The following is a 19445-nucleotide window of genomic DNA, read 5'->3' as shown; positions in this document are numbered from 1 at the left end:
GGACTGATTTTTCTTCCATTCAGCCACATTAGTGCAGTTAGGAAATGATGTTGGGCAATATAAGACCCGGCTCGCTGTCAAAGTTCTTCTTCATTCCTAAAAGTGTTGAATGGGGTTTAGATCAGGGCTGAGGTCCAGATTATCCTAAAGTTTGTGTCCACGCATTGGAGTTTATTTTTTTTTAATCGAGGTAAAGAATTAGAAAAACCTGGTTTTCCAGTCAAAGTTTCTCCCAGATAAAATAAATGTCTTAAATATGCATAGTGTAAGTATTTCTCATTTGATATGAAAACGTATGCATTACAAAGACTTGACACGTTGTTAATACAGTAGTACAGACCGCTGTCAAGGACTTATTGACCGTTGCTAAGGAGGATCAAGAAAGAGAAAGTAAAAGACGGAACGCTGGACGTCAGATAAACCACCAGAATAAGGCAGAGAGGAAGTAAACACTAACAGGGACACGGTATGGGCTCTGCAGTGTTTAAGGACTTTTTTTCTTAGAGGAAGAAATACAATAATTTTTAAGTCAATAAAATCATTTCAATTAATATTGAGAATCGATTCCTTAGTTTGTTTAGTATATGGCCGTGTAATAAGCGGGATAATGTGCAGCGACTTGGTCATTATGGGGAAAAGTTGCGTGTTCTTTTCCCCATAATGGCCGCCTCGCTGCACATTATCCCTTACTCAACACACTATACTTATGACAGCACAAACGCTGGTAGAAAGAAAACCTGTAACATACATTTACAATGGTTTCCTAACCTGGAAAGTTTTGATATTAGTATATCAGTTAAGGCTGGCTCCGTTAAGGATATACCGCTTAAAAAAACGGGTGTTGAAAATAAAAATGTAAAAGAATTTTAGGATATTTTAAACTATAATGAGATGATTGTGTTTTCCCTGACTATAATGTCAGTTACTACTAAGCCGTTTGCAACTTCAATCACTTTTTTAAAAACAAAAATCTAATTTTTTTTTCAATCGCACGTATTGTTTAAAAATGTCAATCATTCTCAAAACCACAGGCTTCAGGCGTCCATCATCCGCTTCACTGTCAAACACTACAATCTTAGAGCTCTCATGTTATTCCACCGGCTCCCATGTGGAAAGTTTTCAATGCATTGCCTAAAGGAAGAACAGTGGTAAACTCTGTATATCGACGCTGTAAATGTCTTTTTCCATCACCATTCCTTAACTTTTTTAATATAGAAATAATCTCCTGAAAACGCATCGAGCATTAACACTTTATAAATGTTTGGGGCAAGGTGAGACACATTGATTTACCTGCCCTGCCCACTCCCCTATCAATTTCACCAAATCTATTGCAATCACACATCGGCATACACACTCAGCAGACTCCCAAAAACAACTCTAAATACTACACACCCCCTAACACTGCCAAGCGATACTTTGCTGTTTAATTGCTCTCTCAAATCAAATCAATAACACTGAGGCATGTGTTGGGGTGGTGGGGCTTCAAAATCAATCGTTGCAGCTTCACGGCCGAGTCAGAACAGGAGAAGGAGGAGTGGATTGAAGCGGTCCAGGAATCGATCGCCGAGACACTCTCCGACTATGAAGTGGCGGAGAAGATCTGGTTCAACGAGGCCAACAAGAGCTGCGCCGACTGCCGCACCCCGCAGCCGGAGTGGGCCTCGGTCAACCTGGGCGTGGTCATCTGCAAGAAGTGTGCAGGTATATGTATGCTAATCTACTATTGCCTTCCTTCAACTCTCTGATGCAGAGTCCCATGCTAGAAGCAGGCAGTCAAAAAGAACATGCTGTACTTACAACCCCCCCATAAGTAAACATGAAGCACTTTGAAGCCAACAGGCTGTAAAAGCAACTTTACTTGATCATTCTTAAATATCCAGCAAGACCAGTATATAGGGTTTGTAATGTAACTCTTAACTTTTTTGGGTCAATAGTTTCCCTTTCATTATTTAGAAAGTTTTCCTGGAGAAATATGTTATTTAATACAAATATTTGAAAAACAGAGACAAAGTTCTGAGACTGGTGAAAACCTTTTTTTAAATATATATATATGTATTGGCATTTTGTTGATCCAACACAAGACATGCAATATAAAAGACCTTCTTTCCTTCAAATATTTAGGTTAGAATTTAATTAATGGTAAAAGTTTTTTATTCAGTTATTATTTTCAAAATAAATCTATTAAACGTAGTGAGTAAAGGTAAACAGAGGAACAACATCGTATTTGAAAATGTTCCAACATGTTTCAAAAACCTTGGAGTAGAAAAAGCATGTTTAGCACTCAATCTTAATTGTTACAAATGGTCTGGTGTTTGTTTGTGTCTGCGTGAAAGTGTGCTCTGACCCAGAGGCTCTTTTGGAAGAAGTTCTCAGGTGATAAGCCACTTATGGGAGTTGGCGCCTGGCCTCTAGACTCTCTAATCTATTTGCCAATCCTGGATGGCTCAGATGAAATGACAACAACGATTTAGACACGAGCAAAACCCTGAGGGATCCCAAACTGCCTCTTGACCCGCTAAACATGATTAGAGAAGGAGCAGCCATGCCTGATGTCACTCTTCTATCCACTCCTCCCTCCCCTTCCATATCTACCCTGGGCCACAGATTCCTCCCAGTTTCATACGTTTAAATGCGATTCCTCACCTCCGCAAAGCCCATGTAATTGGTACGCATTAGATATCCAACATCCCTTTTCAAACACTCTTAAATGATTTAATTTGCTGGACTGTTTAATATTAGATTTTGTCGACATGCTGGGTGAGAGAGGGGGAATATCTGCAACAAGGAAGCTGTCCTCAGACTCTGCTCTCCTGAAATTAGTTGGCGGCCCATTTGGAATACCAATGACTGCTCATGCTTTTAATTAGCGCTCCCATGTCATTGACAATAAAGAGAAAATCTGAAAGAGGGGAGAAGTAATGAGAGGGCTAATGGTAAAAATGATCCTAGATTGGCTTTCCTCTTTTTATGCCAAGATGGAATTAATTTTAATAGTTTCGAGCTTCACCCTCTGATTTAGAGAGATTTCATTCATTTTTCTTTGTATGCTTGGACTCGAAAGACTGTTAGCTTTTTTCAATTGCATGAAAAACAATAATTTGTGAATATTTAAAAAATAATCTTAACAACAACACAACCACACAACATCCTGGGTGAAAGTGTTGTTTCAAAACATTATTTGTAGCCAAGGCTAACTTGTGTCTTTTAAAAAAAAAAAAATACATCAGAAGATAAACACATTTCTAATCCGCTGCTGATTTGGGTTTTATCCAGTTTTCTTATTCGCTTCTATTAGAAATAAAAATGCTTTCAACCTGCATTTGTTTTAATGTTTACTGGTAAAAAAACAAGTCTATTGTCTATGAAAAAAGGACCCTACTTCTCACTTGATTAATCATCGAAGTTAACATTTTCCGCTACGTGTTAATTGACTATAATATTCTTAAATAAAGCATAATGCACATTTAGTACATTATGATGCCATTTACATTAACATAGATGATAAAGCAGGATATACTTTAGCACTTGGCTACCCTATGATCGACATGTAGCTTGTGTTTCCTCTCTTTTCCACCTTTTCACACAATCCAATCATACAAACCAGCGGATAGTGCTTTAAACCAAAGACTCTGAGGCCTTTCTCCACACATGTAATTGCAACAAACTCAGGATGCAACTTGTAGACACATCTGCTGGCAACAGTTGCCATGGTAACAGACAAATGCAGTGCTCATTGCTTCGCCTTGTTTCCTTTGACTCGTCATTGAGTGAGGGGAAAATACCACACAACTACACAGGGTTAGAAAAGCACTCCACGAACTGTCTCGGAACGTTTTTAATTGGGGGTGACATCCTGAGTGTGTTTCTTTAGTGATGGCTGCTGTGATGGGAATGCCCTTTTCTTTGTCTTGTTTTTTTTGGTTCAATCAGAATGATGAATACATTTACAACAGGCTATTTATATGTAAAGATCTCACCATGTGCCCAATGCAACGTGCGCATGAACACGCTTTTTTCAGCTTCATTACCCTTACACAAGTGAAAATGGTCCTGTGGAGCTGTAAGGCTCAGCGGATAGAGCAGGGGTGTCAAATGCAAGGTCCGGGTGCCAAATCCGTCCTGCAACTTCATTTTATGTGGCCCTGCAAGAGCTTGCAAAGAATATAATACGTTTATTATACGTTTACATGCCACTTTACAGAAGCACGTTGCTTCACTACATGTCCCACAATGCATCTAATTTTGTGACATGCGCACTGAAAGGACTTGCAATTATTTGCCTTAGACTTTTGCTTTCAGACGTAGTTAATTATGAAGTTATTACCCTATCCGATAATAATCCAATTCAGAGGCAATAATGTAATATAATTAGTGCTGTCAAAATTATCGCGTTAACGGCGGTAATACATTTTTTGAATGAATTGCGTTAAAATATTTAACGCATTTAACGCATGTGCAGAATGGCCCGCCCCATACGTCCCACCAGTGGCAGCGCCAGGGTATGGCTGGGGTAGGCTACACCCATACCAAGAAATGGCTTAGCCCCACCATGAACAATGATGTTAAAGTAAGCAAAATAAAGTCTGCCAACTCGCGCGGAGTAAATTGCACAGACAGCAGTTAGTAAGATTGATTTCATAAGCCACGGTTTTGAAAACTTTTGTCACGTAGTGATCGTCTTCTCAATAGAACATCTTTGATAACGGCGTGGTGTTGTTGCAGGAAGTTCCGACGGAGCATACTTTTGCTGTAGTACATAACTGGTACGCAGGTTATGTGGGTAATCTGAAATGCGTACCGTCACTTGTGTCACAAAGCGCATTTGCGTACCGACATACTTGTGAAGCTTTTCCAGAAGGCAGTTAGATCACCGGACGACAGAGTCGGTCTCCGTGTGCACAGACAGGGCTGCTGTTAACGTCGGTCTATACAACGGAATTGTGCCAAAACTACGCCAACCGGCTGCGGAGGGAGACTCCTCTCTTCACTGGAGAACTGCGCTAAAACAGCTGATCACAACGTTCACACTCTGTGGTCACGAACAGAGATGGGGTCGTTACTAAAAAAAAGTAATATATTACATATTACTTTAAAAAAAGTAATATATTACACTACTTCGTTACTCTCTACATAAAGTAATTCGTTACTTTACTCGTTACTTTACTCGCAGGGCCGGCCCGCCCCTCCCTTCAAATGTTCTCTTTAGTTCAGTTTCCATTGTCGCAGAACACTGATCCAGATAGCTCCTGAATGTTTTCATATCTGACCATGGCTGTCCTCTGTCTCCTGCTATCTGTATATTTTGCGCAGTCTATCTCTGCTCACGCTGTTGCGTCAGCGTGTTCTCCTGCGTGTTGGCCATGTGTTGCACTGGAACCAGACTGGAGCACACCGCAAAGACTTCAGCCGAGCACGTACGAACTGCGCATGCGTAAGTGGCAATGACTCTCCTTACCAGCAGGCGGCGGTAGTGTGTATTCATCATTCAAAACAGGCAACAACCGGAAAACAGAGAAGAAGAACAGACTACGTGTGTGATATAAATAAACAACAGCTATGTGCGTTAGCTTCACCTTAGCATGTGTTCTTTGCAGGTGTTTGTTGAGGTTTGATTATGACTGATTTTAGAAAGTAACGAAGTAACGCGTGTCGGGGCAATGTTAGTAACTGTAGTGTGATTACTGCATTATAAAAGTAGCGCGTTACACTACTCCGTTACCGACAAAGTAATATTATTACAGTTACAAAGTAACGCGTTACACCCAACTCTGGTCACGAAGTACTCCACTAGCCCCCCCCCCGTCGACTTTCCTGAAGTACTCCCCCATTGATAGAAATCAACACGTAATGAATTAAGACCCCACGGTTTGATGATTGATAGGTATGTGGGCTGTCTTTCATTTTGACACGCAGAACAATGTTATAATAAACATAGATTCTGTATGTTAAATGGATATATCCGCCTTCTTTCATTTATCTTTCCATTACCACAACAATATACATAAATAAATGGCATATTTTGGACATAGTTCGAATGGTGATTAATCATGATTAATACATTTTTAAGCTGTGATTAATCTGATTAAAAATTGTAATCGTTTGACAGCCCTAAATATAATACATTATTTTATATATGTTATATCTTTATATAGTCTTAAAGTTACAACCGGCCCTTTGAGTGCAACCATAATGCTAATGTGGCCCGCGATGACATTTATTTTGACACCCCTGGGATAGAGCGTGGCTGTGGAAATGCAGCAGGTGCCCAGAGTGACACATTTTCAGACAAAAGTGACAGAATCTTGTTGTTTTTGGCCTTTTTTTCTCAAGCTGGACTCATGTGGTTTCAAAGACCGTTATCATTCCTCTCCTTTCAATGTGACTTTTGGGATTGACAAACCATTTTAAACTCAAGTCTGAACACACTTATGCATCCCCACTTGACTTTATCATTAACTTTTCCAACAAGATATTTGATAATAACCATAATGGAAGAAAATGTCTTCTATTTATATTCATAGGGACGATTCAATTGCTACTTTTATTAGAAAGTGAAAATATTTATTTTGGCAAAACATCCAGGATTATAGTGTTTCTCTCTTGGCAGACTTTTTTTCAAACCAGATAATTCCCTTTTTAAACAAACAGGTTGCAAGTCCAACATTACTTATGTTAGACTGTGATTGTTCAAGTGTACAGTAACTACCCCAGAAAATGCTAATGTAAGGGATAACTGCTCAATTTAAGTATAATATGTTATACAATTGAAAGAACAGCGCTTATACATTACACATTCAAACATGTGGTTGGTATTTTTAGAAAAGCACTCCCATACCTAATCATTAAAAACGGGACTGTTCTTTTGTAAATATTGGTAAGCATTTTTCTGATTACCGTAACATCTCATGTGGCGTTCCACAGGGTGTAATACTTGGTCCGCTCATGTTTCTTTTCTAGATACATGCTTACACTGAGCTAAATGATATATCCAGACAACTGTTCATTTTCATATTTCTGCAGGAAATCTTCTACTGTCTTTTTGTCCTATTCACTATTTGATCACATCAAGTCTGACCACAATGGGATTTGGTTTGGCATATTGGATAAAAAAACCAATCTGGGAGAAATTAGACCGGTCCATTAATTTTATGATTTGTTCTGCTGAGCATAGACATGATGAAGTATCAGTATTTCAGACTCAATCATAATCACTAGTTATCAAAGAAGATTTCCAAGACTCTCTTTTAATAACTCGGATGACAAATAATACCAAAATGTTCAGCATCTGTGTCAAGATGGCCTCCGACAGCTCAAGGCCCTATATTTCCATTCACAACTGCTCTACTTGAGCATAGAAGACTGTAATGAGATCATGCCAAAACTAAATCTAAAATTATATGCCTTTACACACAGGACAATAATTCACATTCACACATACAGCGTATTTCTGCTTAATGTATTATGCATGTCTACTCTGTCTTTGGCTATAAGCAATGCTAGAAGCCTCTCGTTCACCCAAATAAACAGGCCGACCCACAAACACAATGAATTACTCATGATTCATTAGCAATTAATGGCCCTCGTTCTGTGCTTTCATTTCCAATTAGGACTGCTGAGGGAACTAAATATGTCTGTTGTGAGTGAGCGAATGAGCTTCCAGTCATGCTCGGTTTCCCCGTCTTGTAACTGCCTGTTTATTGTTTATTCCACCACTGACATGTGGTCTATGTTTGTACGAACACTATGGAGATTTCTCTGCATACTTGGACATGTTGATTTTTAGTTTTTCCGTGTGCACTTTTCAGGAACTAAAAGCGTAGCCTCACAGCCATGCATTTTGGAATATATGTAATTTAGTTTTTATACACCCAAAGGTTATTTGCTTTTCTGAGCTTATGTTATTTTGTTGTATCTGTGAACTCACAAAGGGTGTTTCTTCCTGTGTATCAGGGCAGCACCGCTCCCTTGGACCAAGTATATCCAAAGTTCGAAGCTTGAAGTTGGACAGCAGCATCTGGAGCAATGAGCTGGTGGAGGTACTTATCAGCAAAAGCAATATTCTTCCTCTCAACCATTTTAACAACAGTATCCAATTGCCTTTCAATTAGAATGGTGTTTCAAAATAACCTACTTTTTCAAACCTTCAAAGGGCACATAAGTTAAAGTCAAATACAAATTAACACATTTTGTTGCCAGGACAAACTTGTCTCATTAGGGCTTGGCAAATGTTTATTTTAAACCCTTAATCTCACCTGCATTTGTCCTCTCACCCTATTTCTTTAGCTCTTCCTTGAGGTGGGGAACAAGAATGCTAACAGTTTCTGGGCTGCTAATCTTCCCCTGGAGGAGGAACTCTACAGCGGGGCTTCGGCCGAGCAGCGTGCCACGTTCATCCGCAGGAAGTACAGGGAGAGGAAGTACCGGAGGGTCCTGGAGGGCTTTAATGATCTGGAGCAGCTCACCCAGGTACACACTTCATAAACACACTTCAAATGAAAACCGAAACTAGCCATTTTTCTGATAATACGAGGTATATATACACCTAGTAGATAATCCTGTTTTTTTTGTTTTGTTTTACTGTCTATTAGCATTTTGTTTTTACCAGAAGTTGACTAGGGAGCAGGAAAACTACTTTGCCTTTGAGCTCTTCATGCCATATGCTAAGCTTTTTTTTCTCCTCCACTACACCAGCACAGTACCTGTGCGTGTCTTTTCTGTCTTTCTCTGTGAACACGCAGAGCAAGTACAGTAGATCCACAACTTCCCAACTCCCATGACTGCCATGACAAGTGATACTTAACATTGAAGTGGGGTTAGTGTTGCATTGACTGTGCTTTTAAGTGTTGCCTCAGACACACTGACTTCATCACTGTGCCAGAAAGACTTTATTTTTTAGTGCTGCACTCTCTACCTGGAAGTTGTACTGCATTATAAGAAGACATTGGATCCATTCAATGTTTGTTTCCAATGGGAAAAGGATAAGGATTTTAAGGTTTGTATTCATTGTTCCTTTTTGTTTGAGTTGGTTGGAGCTAATCTCTTTTTACACATTGTACTTTTAGTTTAGAATATACTTTTGAATCTGGAAAGGATGTTTTTGTTACCACAGTTAGCAGATGTGATGGCTTCATTGTGTAATATTTCCATTTACGACTTGTACTTTTTCCATCTCTGGTTGTTACCTAATAATTTTTTCCATTTGCAACCAGTCAAAGTGCACCCAAAGTTCAAAACCTTTCAGTGCTAACTGGCCATCCACAATATCTCCATCTGTACTTATAGGAAGCATAGTACAGGGTAAACTCCATTAGCAAAATCCAGCTAACCTGAAAAAGGACATATTTTCATGACCTTTTGTCCATCAGTAAAACAGAGATACATGTCTGAAAATGCCAAAAGCACCATCTGAACGATGTTGCTAAGGCCTTCTCCTCCAGTTTGTGGTTGTGTTTTTATTGCTGTTCTTTGGCATCCTTTAAAAGAGAGGCTCTTAAAAACACGACTGAGCTAAGTTTCCACCAGCGTCAGCATTTACGCAGATCAGCCCCCTTTGTATTGTTTTCTCGGGTAGAAAGAGAGGGATGGAGATGTAGAGAGAAAAAGGGAATGAAGGGAGAAGGGGGGAGAAGTGTGGAAGAAATATACTCGCTAGCTAAGTGGAAAAGTGGATTAGGATCCACAACAGAAACGCTTGGGTTGGTTTTATTGCGGCTTTGCTGGCCTTTGCGTGTGTGGGAGTGTGTGTAGCGTACACTGGTGTGAACACGTGAGCTGCACCACTAAGGATGTGTGAAGTTGCTGTTATAGGGGGAGTTTTTTGCAGGAGAGAACGTGTGACTGACAGGGAGAGGGTGGCTGTCTAAAAGCGTTCGGCCATTGGAGGGGTGTGTGTGTGTGTGTGTGTGTGTGTGTGTGTGTGTGTGTGTGTGTGTGTGTGTGTGTGTGTGTGTGTGTGTGTGTGTGTGTGTGTGTGTGTGTGTGTGTGTGTGTGTGTGTGTGTGTGTGTGTGTGTGTGTGTGTGTGTGTGTGTGTGTGTGTGTGTGTGTGTGTGTGTGTGTGTGTGTGTGTGTGTGTGTGTGTGTGTGTGTGTGTGTCGAGTCTTCCTTTTATAAATGACTTTAACAGATTTGATAGGGATCAATGTGTCACAGAGCCATTACACACACCATCACTCAACATATGTGCATGCTTAAATAATAAACGCACTCTAAAAACAGTTCCCTTTATCTCGAGAATGTCATCAATCACAAGCAACCTAAAAAAGAATACACTATTTTTAACATAAACAAGGACACTGCATCTAATCTCATTGGACTCGTTGTTCCACTTCTGTGTCACACTTACTTACCATTACACAAGTATGAATATGGAAAAAAATAAAAGCTACTATATATAAAAGCTATTCCTTTGGGAGTCTGCTCCAGAACAAAGACAATGATACTAGCAATTTCCTCTCTGACATTCACGCACATTTTGAAACATTCTAACAGTTTTTATGAGCACAGGGGTCATGAAACTCACCGTACATTACCCTTTAAAGTGTCGATTCAAGTAATGAAATAAAAATAAAAAGGCAGTGAAGTGATATACACCTGACTGCATCAATATGTCTCTAAAATAATCTCACATGGCGTGCTTGTTCTGTTCTCAGCATCCATTCTCTTGTTTTATTCCTACCCTCTCTTTATACCACTCTCTATTTCTTAGTCCTGTGTTCCCTATTACAAACCAGTATCCCAGTGACCTCCACAGAGTCTCCGCAGGCCACATGACCTAGAGAGGGGGGTGTCAAAGGACCTTCTTATATCATTACACACTCTCACACTCACACACACACACACACACACACACACACACACACACACACACACACACACACACACACACACACACACACACACACACACATAAACCCTCTAGTGGCAGCAGTAATTGCTATGACATGGAAGGTCATTTCCAGAGATGATACGGAATAAGGCTAGCTTGCTTGGGACTATTTCGCCCTAATCTGACCCCGTACTGTGTGTGAGACAAAGACAGTTGGTGAATAAACTAATCATCTGTTTGTATAAATTACTTTTACATGTGATCTGTTGATTAAAGTATACCGTCAGTCTCTTTCTCAAAGACTAGAAGACAACAAAGGACGTATTGGACAACCTAACTCCTTCCTTAGAATTCACTGAAGTCATTTTAGACAGCTTCTTTATTGAACAATTTATACACCTTTTTTACACGTTAATTATTAAATGTTTTACTTTATAAAACATACTTTATATCATACTGACAGCTCGCAAGTCCCAAATATAAATGTTAAACACTGTGTGCCAACAAGCGGGCCGTGTTGACAAATATTGAAGGCTACAAAAATAAAAGTACCACCATAATTATTTAAAATATTTTATCTCTGGCATCCCTACTGCAACTGAGGTCAATCAATCAATCAATCAATGTTTATTTATATAGCCCAATATCACAAATGTTACATTTGTCTCAGTGGTCTTCACAGTGTGTACAGAATATCAGTATGACAATACGACACCCTCTGTCCTTAGACCCTCACATCGTACAAGGAAAAACTTCCAAAGAAAACCCAGTTTTAAAGGGAAAAATGGGAGAAACCTCAGGGAGAGCAACAGAGGAGGGATCCCTCTCCCAGGACGGACAGACGTGCAATAGATGCCGTGTGTAAATTGAAAAGAGGTAAAGAGGTAAATAAATATATTAAACAAGTGAAACGTCTACATACCAAAAGCGTCCCTGAGGCTTTGTACACATCAAGGCCACCCATTGTGGTTATACTGAACAGAGAAACCGACAAAATAGTATCCATATTTGTATGTTTTTTTGTCATGGATGCGCCATATTAGATTAGTTGAACCCTCACAAGACTTTTTTTTATAAAAACATTACAACGTTAACGTCTACTGATATTCAGTTCAATTGATGCTTATTGTTAGTGGAAAACAACTAAACATCTCAAATGGAAATATATAATGCCTTATGCCTTTTAAAAATACAGTTTTTGCTGTGCACATAGAAATAAATAAATCTTTCCATGTGCATCTTGTCTGAGTGCAGGTCATGTTGCGTTGGTGGGCTAAGTTAAATTGACAGGTGCTTTGTTTGTGTGTGTGTGTCTACGCCTCACCGTGCCTCACTTTCAGACGAGCCTTGTTTGTTTGTGGCAGATCGATGCAGCTTACCGACTCACTCCGAGTCCGATGAAAGGAGAGGTTGCTCGTCAGAAAGAAATCCGCCATTTGCCTCTCGACTCCTCTGTTGATCCACTTTGTCGCGGGTCATCGTGCACAATGTCACATCAATTGAAAGCACTGATAGGAAGAGACAGACAAAGACAGAAAAGACTTTCCTCTATCAGACTGTATTCTTCTGACTCTTTTAATCTCGCTGCACTTAGCTGGCTCACAGGTGAATAGTTTAAAAAAAAACATGGCTAGAAACTAGTGCGATTTTCAACTCCTAATAGAGAGGAATTTAATGTCATGTATTTATAGGAGCACAAGTTTGTTTAACAGGCCCATGGAGACCAAGTGCCAACCACAATGGGTGAACGCTGAAGCAGTGCAAAGTCGCCTTCAGCAGCACTTTTACTAATGACCACCATATGTTATTCAGTCTGAATTTCAGCACTGAAGTGAAAAGGAGAAAGATAACATGAGAATATTAGAAGAATATAAAGACAAAAACATTTAGATATGATTGAGTATAACTCTTTTTAAAACATATATCTTTACAATTTGATTTGTATATATTTACTGTTTGTGTTTCATATTTCTTCATGATATTCTAAACTAACAATTTCCCAATTTGGGATCAATAAAGTTGATCTAATGTAATTGAATCTGTCTGTTGGTGACAGTTTTAGAAAGTAGTCCTCCAATAGGGATATTTCAAGATTTAACAAGGTATTTCAGAAGTCTTTGATTGACAGGTGTCTCAGCCTATCACAGCCTGATGTGGTGGTTGCTGCTTGCATCTTCAACACAATCTTTTTTTATCTTACTTCTAATTTAGATATTTGTGGATTTGGGGTTGAATGGCCAGAATCTGGTTATGCTCCAAGATTTTATCTTTAAAGGGCCACTCCACCTTTTTAACACTCAAAGGTGCTGCAGGTTTATTTGTTGCCAATAATCTTCGAGTAAGCTTCTTTGGTTTGAAGATGTTAGTAAGAAACTTTCTTTTAAACTGGAGAATAAAAGGACAAAACCCAATTGTAGTTTGAAAAATAGTTACTTGCAATTACAATAATTTGATGTTCTTTTAAAATATGTCTAAAACTAAAACTGAGTGTGGATTGTTATTTAGAAACAATTACAAATGCACTTACTTTGTTTCTATATGAACATGTAATTTATTTGCAAACGTACTACAGTATGATTACGGCCATTTTAACATAGATATAATTATAATATATGTTTTACTTTGCAGGGTTAGGGATAACCCTAATAATAATTAATAGTTGCCTTGTTCAAAGAAAAACATGTGGGCAAAATACACAAATCAGTTTGTTTTCTTAAAAGCATATTTAACTGAAATGCCTTTCTTTTTATTACAGATTGAAACACTGATCTTTCTTCATGCAGCATATTGTATGCCACACAGAGTTATTGACATTCTCCTCTTTACTTTTAATTCTTATACATTTTTATATTTCTTATTGCATTATTTGCCAATTTTAAATGGTTCATATTTTGTATACTAATGGTTTCAAACCAAATATTCTCTCAATGTTTTCCCATTTGCCTCAGTACGCTCCGCTGTTGTGTTTTGCTCAGTTCATTGTATTTCAGGTCACTTTTCTCTTCTTCCAAACTGTTGGTTTTATTATATTCATAGAGCCCATCCTTCCCGTTCTAATTTGCTTTATTCCTTTTTTTCAAAGGGATTAGTTATTTAATGATTCCCGCAAGGAGTATTAAAGTCTGATCATATTTTAACTTCTCTTTTGAGATCAGCGGGAAGAAATAAATTCCAAACTTTGATATGGTTTTCTGACGCCGCTTTATAGACTCTTTGTCCTCTATCAGCCTGGCGTGCACACTCACAGCAAGCTCCTCCTACAGCAGGAAGTAAGACCAAGCTCGCTTCTCTAGGGATGTTCTCTGCTTCTTTGTCTAGGATGTGACTTTTTAAAAGTATTAATGCATTTAAAGAAAGTTACTTAGAAAAGCAATGAGACATGACTGCACTAATTCCATCTTTTTAAATAAGTAAAACAAGAAAGTTTGAGTATTTCCTCCACCTCTGACCTTGAGTGACTTGCATGAATAAGGTTTGTGACCATTTCATATCAGCTTTTGAAATTGAAAAGTGTTTATGCTCTCTTCTCTCCTGATTTAATGTATGTGCAGGCGCTGTGTGCAGCGGTGGTGATGCCTGATGTGCTGCAGACCATGGAGCTGGTGTTCAGTGGGGCGGATGTCCTGTGTGCCACGGGGGATCCGACCTGCTCCACCCCATATCTCCTGGCCCAACGCACTGGACTGAAGCTACACATGGAGTTCCTGCACCAAAACAAACACTCTGGTAAGAAACTGTAGGTACGGTTTGGGCCACTATTGCACTTTACTTCATTGATTTACCACTTTATATCAGTATAACAGTGGGTCTCTTTTCATTTGTAGCTTAAAACACCTGCTTTATGAAAACTGTTGCCAGATCAACTGTCGTTGGCTAGCTAATATATGATGACACAGTAAGTTGGTTGAAAACCTCCAAGATTCAAAGGCTTTATTTTCTGATTCAAAAGAGCTACAGCGTAGTTGTCAGTGCTCGAGACACAGCAGTCCTCCATGGTGCCATCTTTCAGCATCTCGCTGGCTTTACCGCAGTTCCAGCTGACTTTAAATGTGCTTTCTGTAGAAAATACTATACTTCATGGCTTCAGAAATGCAGGGTTGGACACCTGTCAACTTTTTCAAGGGTTTGAAACCAATCTAGGTCACACATTTGTGTAGATCTGGGTACAATTTTAGGTGATTCTGGCCTGTAATAAATGTTCCCAACTGGGCAAGACTTCCTTAGGACTGGAAGCAGCTTTTCCTGTAGTGCATGGACAGAATGTGAGTCCAGAGAGCTGACAGTGTGTACACCTAGCTCTTCAGCACATTTGTTTTATAAAAGGTGGTCAGAAATACCTTTCCGGTCCACTGTATGTCATAGTGCTCTAGTGAGGGAACAATGACATCACATTGTAGTTATCCTCCTCAGGCCATGCTCGACGACTGATTCAACCCAGTTCCAGATGCTAGAATACACCAAGTAGCGATTAAACAAAATAACTCCTATATTCTCCCAGACAGACCTGAAAAAGGTGCTGACGCATAAACCTGCTTTAAACCGGGTGTGCGAGTTGGACTTTTACAACCCTCGGCGCCACATAAACTCAGCCTATTGTCTTTATACTTTAACAAGCCAATCATGTTCAAAGCTCAAGCCCACCATTGTGCCGCCACATTTATAAAAGCACAGTGGGAGATCTTCTCTCTCCCATGAATAGGAAATGAAGGCACACAAATTTAAAGCTGGTGAGTTTTAAGGGAAAAAAGTAATCGCTCCCTTCCTTTTCCCCTTGCTACTTTCCCCCTTTGTGTTACCCACCTCGGGTTCCCACCATCGGAGGCTCAGCACAGATGTGGAGACGGGTGTGTTTTGTTTGTGCTGTTGCTCACCGGGCTGATGATAGGAATGTGTTAGATTTAAAGGAGCGAGGGTAGAGAGCAACACAGCACCATCACTGCCACAATGAAAGTGGTGAATGATGTGGCGAGTATTTTAGATAATAAGTTGTGCAGCTCTATTTATTGACCTTTCAAAAGCGCTTGACACCGTCGATCATCTCATCTTAAAGCAGAGGCTAGCCAGTATAGGCATGTCCAGCCATGCAGTGGGGTGGTTTGTGAACTACCTCTCTGAAAGGTCCCAATGTGTTCATTTTGATGGGCTGTCTTCTGAGTGGTTGAACATTGCTAATGGTGTTCCTCAAGGTTCTGTTTTGAGTCCACTTTTATTCTCCATCTACATCAACAGTTTAGGTGATAATGTGGATGAAGCTACTTTACATTTTTATGCGGACGACACCGTGATGTACTGTGCAGGTCCCTCCATTAAGGAGGCTGGTGTTAAATTACAGGCTGTTTTTAACATTATTCAGACTCAGCTTGCTGAGCTTAAGCTTCTTTTAAATGTTGAGAAAACCAAGGTAATGCTCTTTTCTAAAGCTAAAAAGACACCAGAGCCTGTTTTAGATATTGTAACTACGCAAGGAATAAAACTAGAAGTGGTTGCCTGTTACAAATACCTTGGTATCTGGCTTGATGATTGTCTCTCTTTTAAACTTCATGTCAATAACCTGCTAAAAAAACTGAGGGTTAGGCTAGGGTTCTTTTTCAGAAACAAGTCCTGTTTCTCGCTTGAGGCCAGGAAAAGGCTAGTTACTGTGACCTTTTTACCTGTGCTGGACTATGGGGATCTGGTCTATATGAATGCACCTGCCAATTGCCTGGTCAAGTTAGATGCTGCGTATCACAGTGCACTGAGATTTGTGACAAACTGTAAAGCACTTACTCATCACTGTACCCTGTATGCAAGGCCTGGCTTGCTTTCACTAACTGTACGGAGGCTCAGTCACTGGTACATTTTTATATACAAAGCCATGTTAGGGAAACATCCATCTTATATCTACTCCCTGATCTCACGGAGAATTGTAAGTGGTACTGGCTACTGCCTGAGATCGAATGCTGTGTTTTTATTAAATGTGCCAAATGCTAGGACTGTCTTAGGGAAGACAGCTTTTAGATGCGCAGCTCCTCTGTCTTGGAATAGTCTGCAAATTAAATGGAAACTGAGCAATCTGGTGCCACTAAATGTTTTTAAAGCTTGGTTGGATGCTACTCAATCAGAAGCTATTGGTACCTGTTTATGTGGATAATTATGTAAATGATGCTGTATGATGTCCTTTTGTTGTTCTATTTATGTTTTTATGTTTCATGTGGAACTACTTGAGCAGGTCTCCCTTGAAAAAGAGATCAATGATCTCAATGGAATTTATCTGTATAAATAAAGGTTTGAAATGAAATGGGGGGGGGGTGGTGGCTGGGGCCGAGGGGAGATTTCTTAGGGACTGTATTTTACATAATGTATGCGCCACGTCTGTGCACACTCGCCAGCCACCGAGCCTGTTAGGGACTCCTAATTAAATGCTAGCATGGGTCACCTGGTCGCCTTTGGTGATGGCCATTACTTGGAGACACACATGCAGATACATACACACATTGCGTGTGGTATTGTGAAGCATACAGTAAAGGATGTTTCTATATGCTCGTTATATGGAAAAAAGTTGTGGGGGTGTGATAATCATTAACAAACAGAAATATGGAGCTCTTCCTATAGAGATGGATGCCCAACTAAATTCACCAACTATTGCAGGCCTAAGGAGGACACAGGTCAGGGAGGTTAGCCATAACTCAAATACCACTCTGACACATTTACACTGCTTGGCTGAGATGGAGATCTTGCCTCAGGGTCAACAGTCAGTCAAGTTGGGACTGTATGGCCGAGTGACCACAAGGAAGATATTCCTACAAGTGACACATATATTCACCCAGGGTCACACCCACCATTACATCTTGTATCTTGTTTACCTTAAAGATCCCACCTCCTAACATGTGCAACACAGAAAACATACAGCCACTGTCGCCAGATTTTAGATCTTTGTTGGAGTATTCCTAGCATTCACTTTTACATTTGACAGTGGTGCACACATGTACTTTATCCGTGTAGCTGAAATCAAAATAAAGCTAAATGCCCATAACTTGGTTCAATCATTATCATTTTCCTCAGTGGCAAATATTTTGCAATTCCCTGAAAGATCTGCAGCTTTGTTTCACTTCACATGACCTACTTTCGTGTGTGACATGATGAAGTATTATGTTTGTTCTTTCAATAATACTCTACAGTTGTGAACATCCATTATTCATTAGCAGGCTTGAAAAGATGATTGTAAAGAAATATGAAAAATATTTAATGAAAAACATTTTTATTTTCTATTACGCATTTCTTTGTGAATAAATAGATTATAATGGTGTGCTGAAAGAGCCTCTGGAGTTGCAGTAAAAAAAAGACAAAAAAAATTTGAACTTTTTCCCGTTGTTTTATCTTGCAGAACGTGGGAACAATTCAATACCCATATGACACCATCCCTTCTGTGTAGCGTGCTGTTGACAGAGGGAAGATAGAGATAAGAATAAAAGGAGCTACATAGGAGCCAATATCGAGGACAAAACTGAGTGCAGAGTTTGTTTATGGAGTTTAAGAGACCTCAGCCTTGGGTTACATTTCCACACACACAGGAGGACACAAGGACAAAGAAGTATTTAATTTGTCTGCTGCTGTCATGGCATTATGCGCACCTGTTGTGACTGTTTGCTTAGATTTTCTTTAGTTTTTACCTTATCAAGCAGACATCCACAACAAGCATGCACTTCAGGCCTTCATCTCACCCCCGCATGGTGCTGTAAACCAGAAAGAAATGATGGCAAACATGCTTCCTCACCAAATTCACTAAACCCCCGCTGTGAGACAGGGATAAGCCGGCAATAAACAATCGTCAGACACGCTGAACAATTCCCACTCATAACAACAGAAGTCTAAATTGGAACATCTCTTAGTGTGCAGAAAACTTTGCAGCTGCGTCCCCTTCATTTTGTAGAGAATTTTAAAATGGGAAAACCCTGCATTTCAAAGCAAAGCCTGCGTCTCCCAGAACCCCCTTCCCTCCACAGCTTTTGTATCTTCGGGATCAGGTCATTTTCTGACGGCATTGCCACTTCATTAGCTCCTTCTCCACGGCCTACATGTGAGTGCATCCATGTTGGTCTCGGCGGCCCTCATCGTCCCGCCTACACCTGCTTGCCAAAAAACACCCTGGGATACCACAGGAGCATGTTCATTTACATATCCCCATCCCAGATTTCACAAAAAAGCCAACAGCAGCTCCCCAAGGCAGAGTGCCTTCGCCTTTTGGAAACCCCTAAGGGCAGTTTCAATGATGGATGTATCTCTTATAGCCAAAGGCTTCCACTCAGGTGGTTTCTTGTGTATCTTCGGGTTCTTTTATCATTTTTCATGTCAAGTGAGCTCCCATATGCTACTCCCAAGAGGCTACATAAGCCACATAGATAAACATTAAAATAGTTGTAGCATCAAGTTTGATTAAAACCATTTTAAACACTGAAAATGAAAGTTGAAAACACACTGCCAACATCGAATATTTTTTACAATAATTTATTTTGGCACAACTCATGTCTAACTGAGCTGTCACCAGTTGCTAACTTGTCACTTTGCAGTTTGAACGTAGAGATGGATATGAAAACAGACACCCAATTCTGTGGATAATGTTCTTTGATCTGCGCTGATGC

At 39.8% G+C, this 19445-nt stretch overlaps 1 protein-coding gene across 4 annotated transcripts in view; it reads left to right on the top strand.

Annotated features, from left to right (window-relative positions):
• Window positions 1-19445, top strand: part of arap2 (ArfGAP with RhoGAP domain, ankyrin repeat and PH domain 2) — a 144474-nt gene that overhangs the window by 70177 nt on the left and 54852 nt on the right. For all 4 annotated transcript variants that reach the window (XR_011644971.1, XM_034105732.2, XM_034105728.2 and 1 more), the window contains exons 11-14: window positions 1502-1701; window positions 7951-8036; window positions 8284-8466; window positions 14379-14553. Coding sequence is in view for 3 of the 4 variants with exons in the window: in XM_034105732.2 (XP_033961623.1) it covers window positions 1502-1701; window positions 7951-8036; window positions 8284-8466; window positions 14379-14553 (644 nt within the window). In the remaining variant the exon portion in view is untranslated. The remainder of the gene's footprint in view (window positions 1-1501; window positions 1702-7950; window positions 8037-8283; window positions 8467-14378; window positions 14554-19445) is intronic.

Source organism: Pseudochaenichthys georgianus, chromosome 18, assembly GCF_902827115.2.
Source record: "Pseudochaenichthys georgianus chromosome 18, fPseGeo1.2, whole genome shotgun sequence".
NCBI classification, from domain to species: domain Eukaryota; kingdom Metazoa; phylum Chordata; class Actinopteri; order Perciformes; family Channichthyidae; genus Pseudochaenichthys; species Pseudochaenichthys georgianus.
This window is presented reverse-complemented; position numbering and strand designations above follow the sequence as displayed.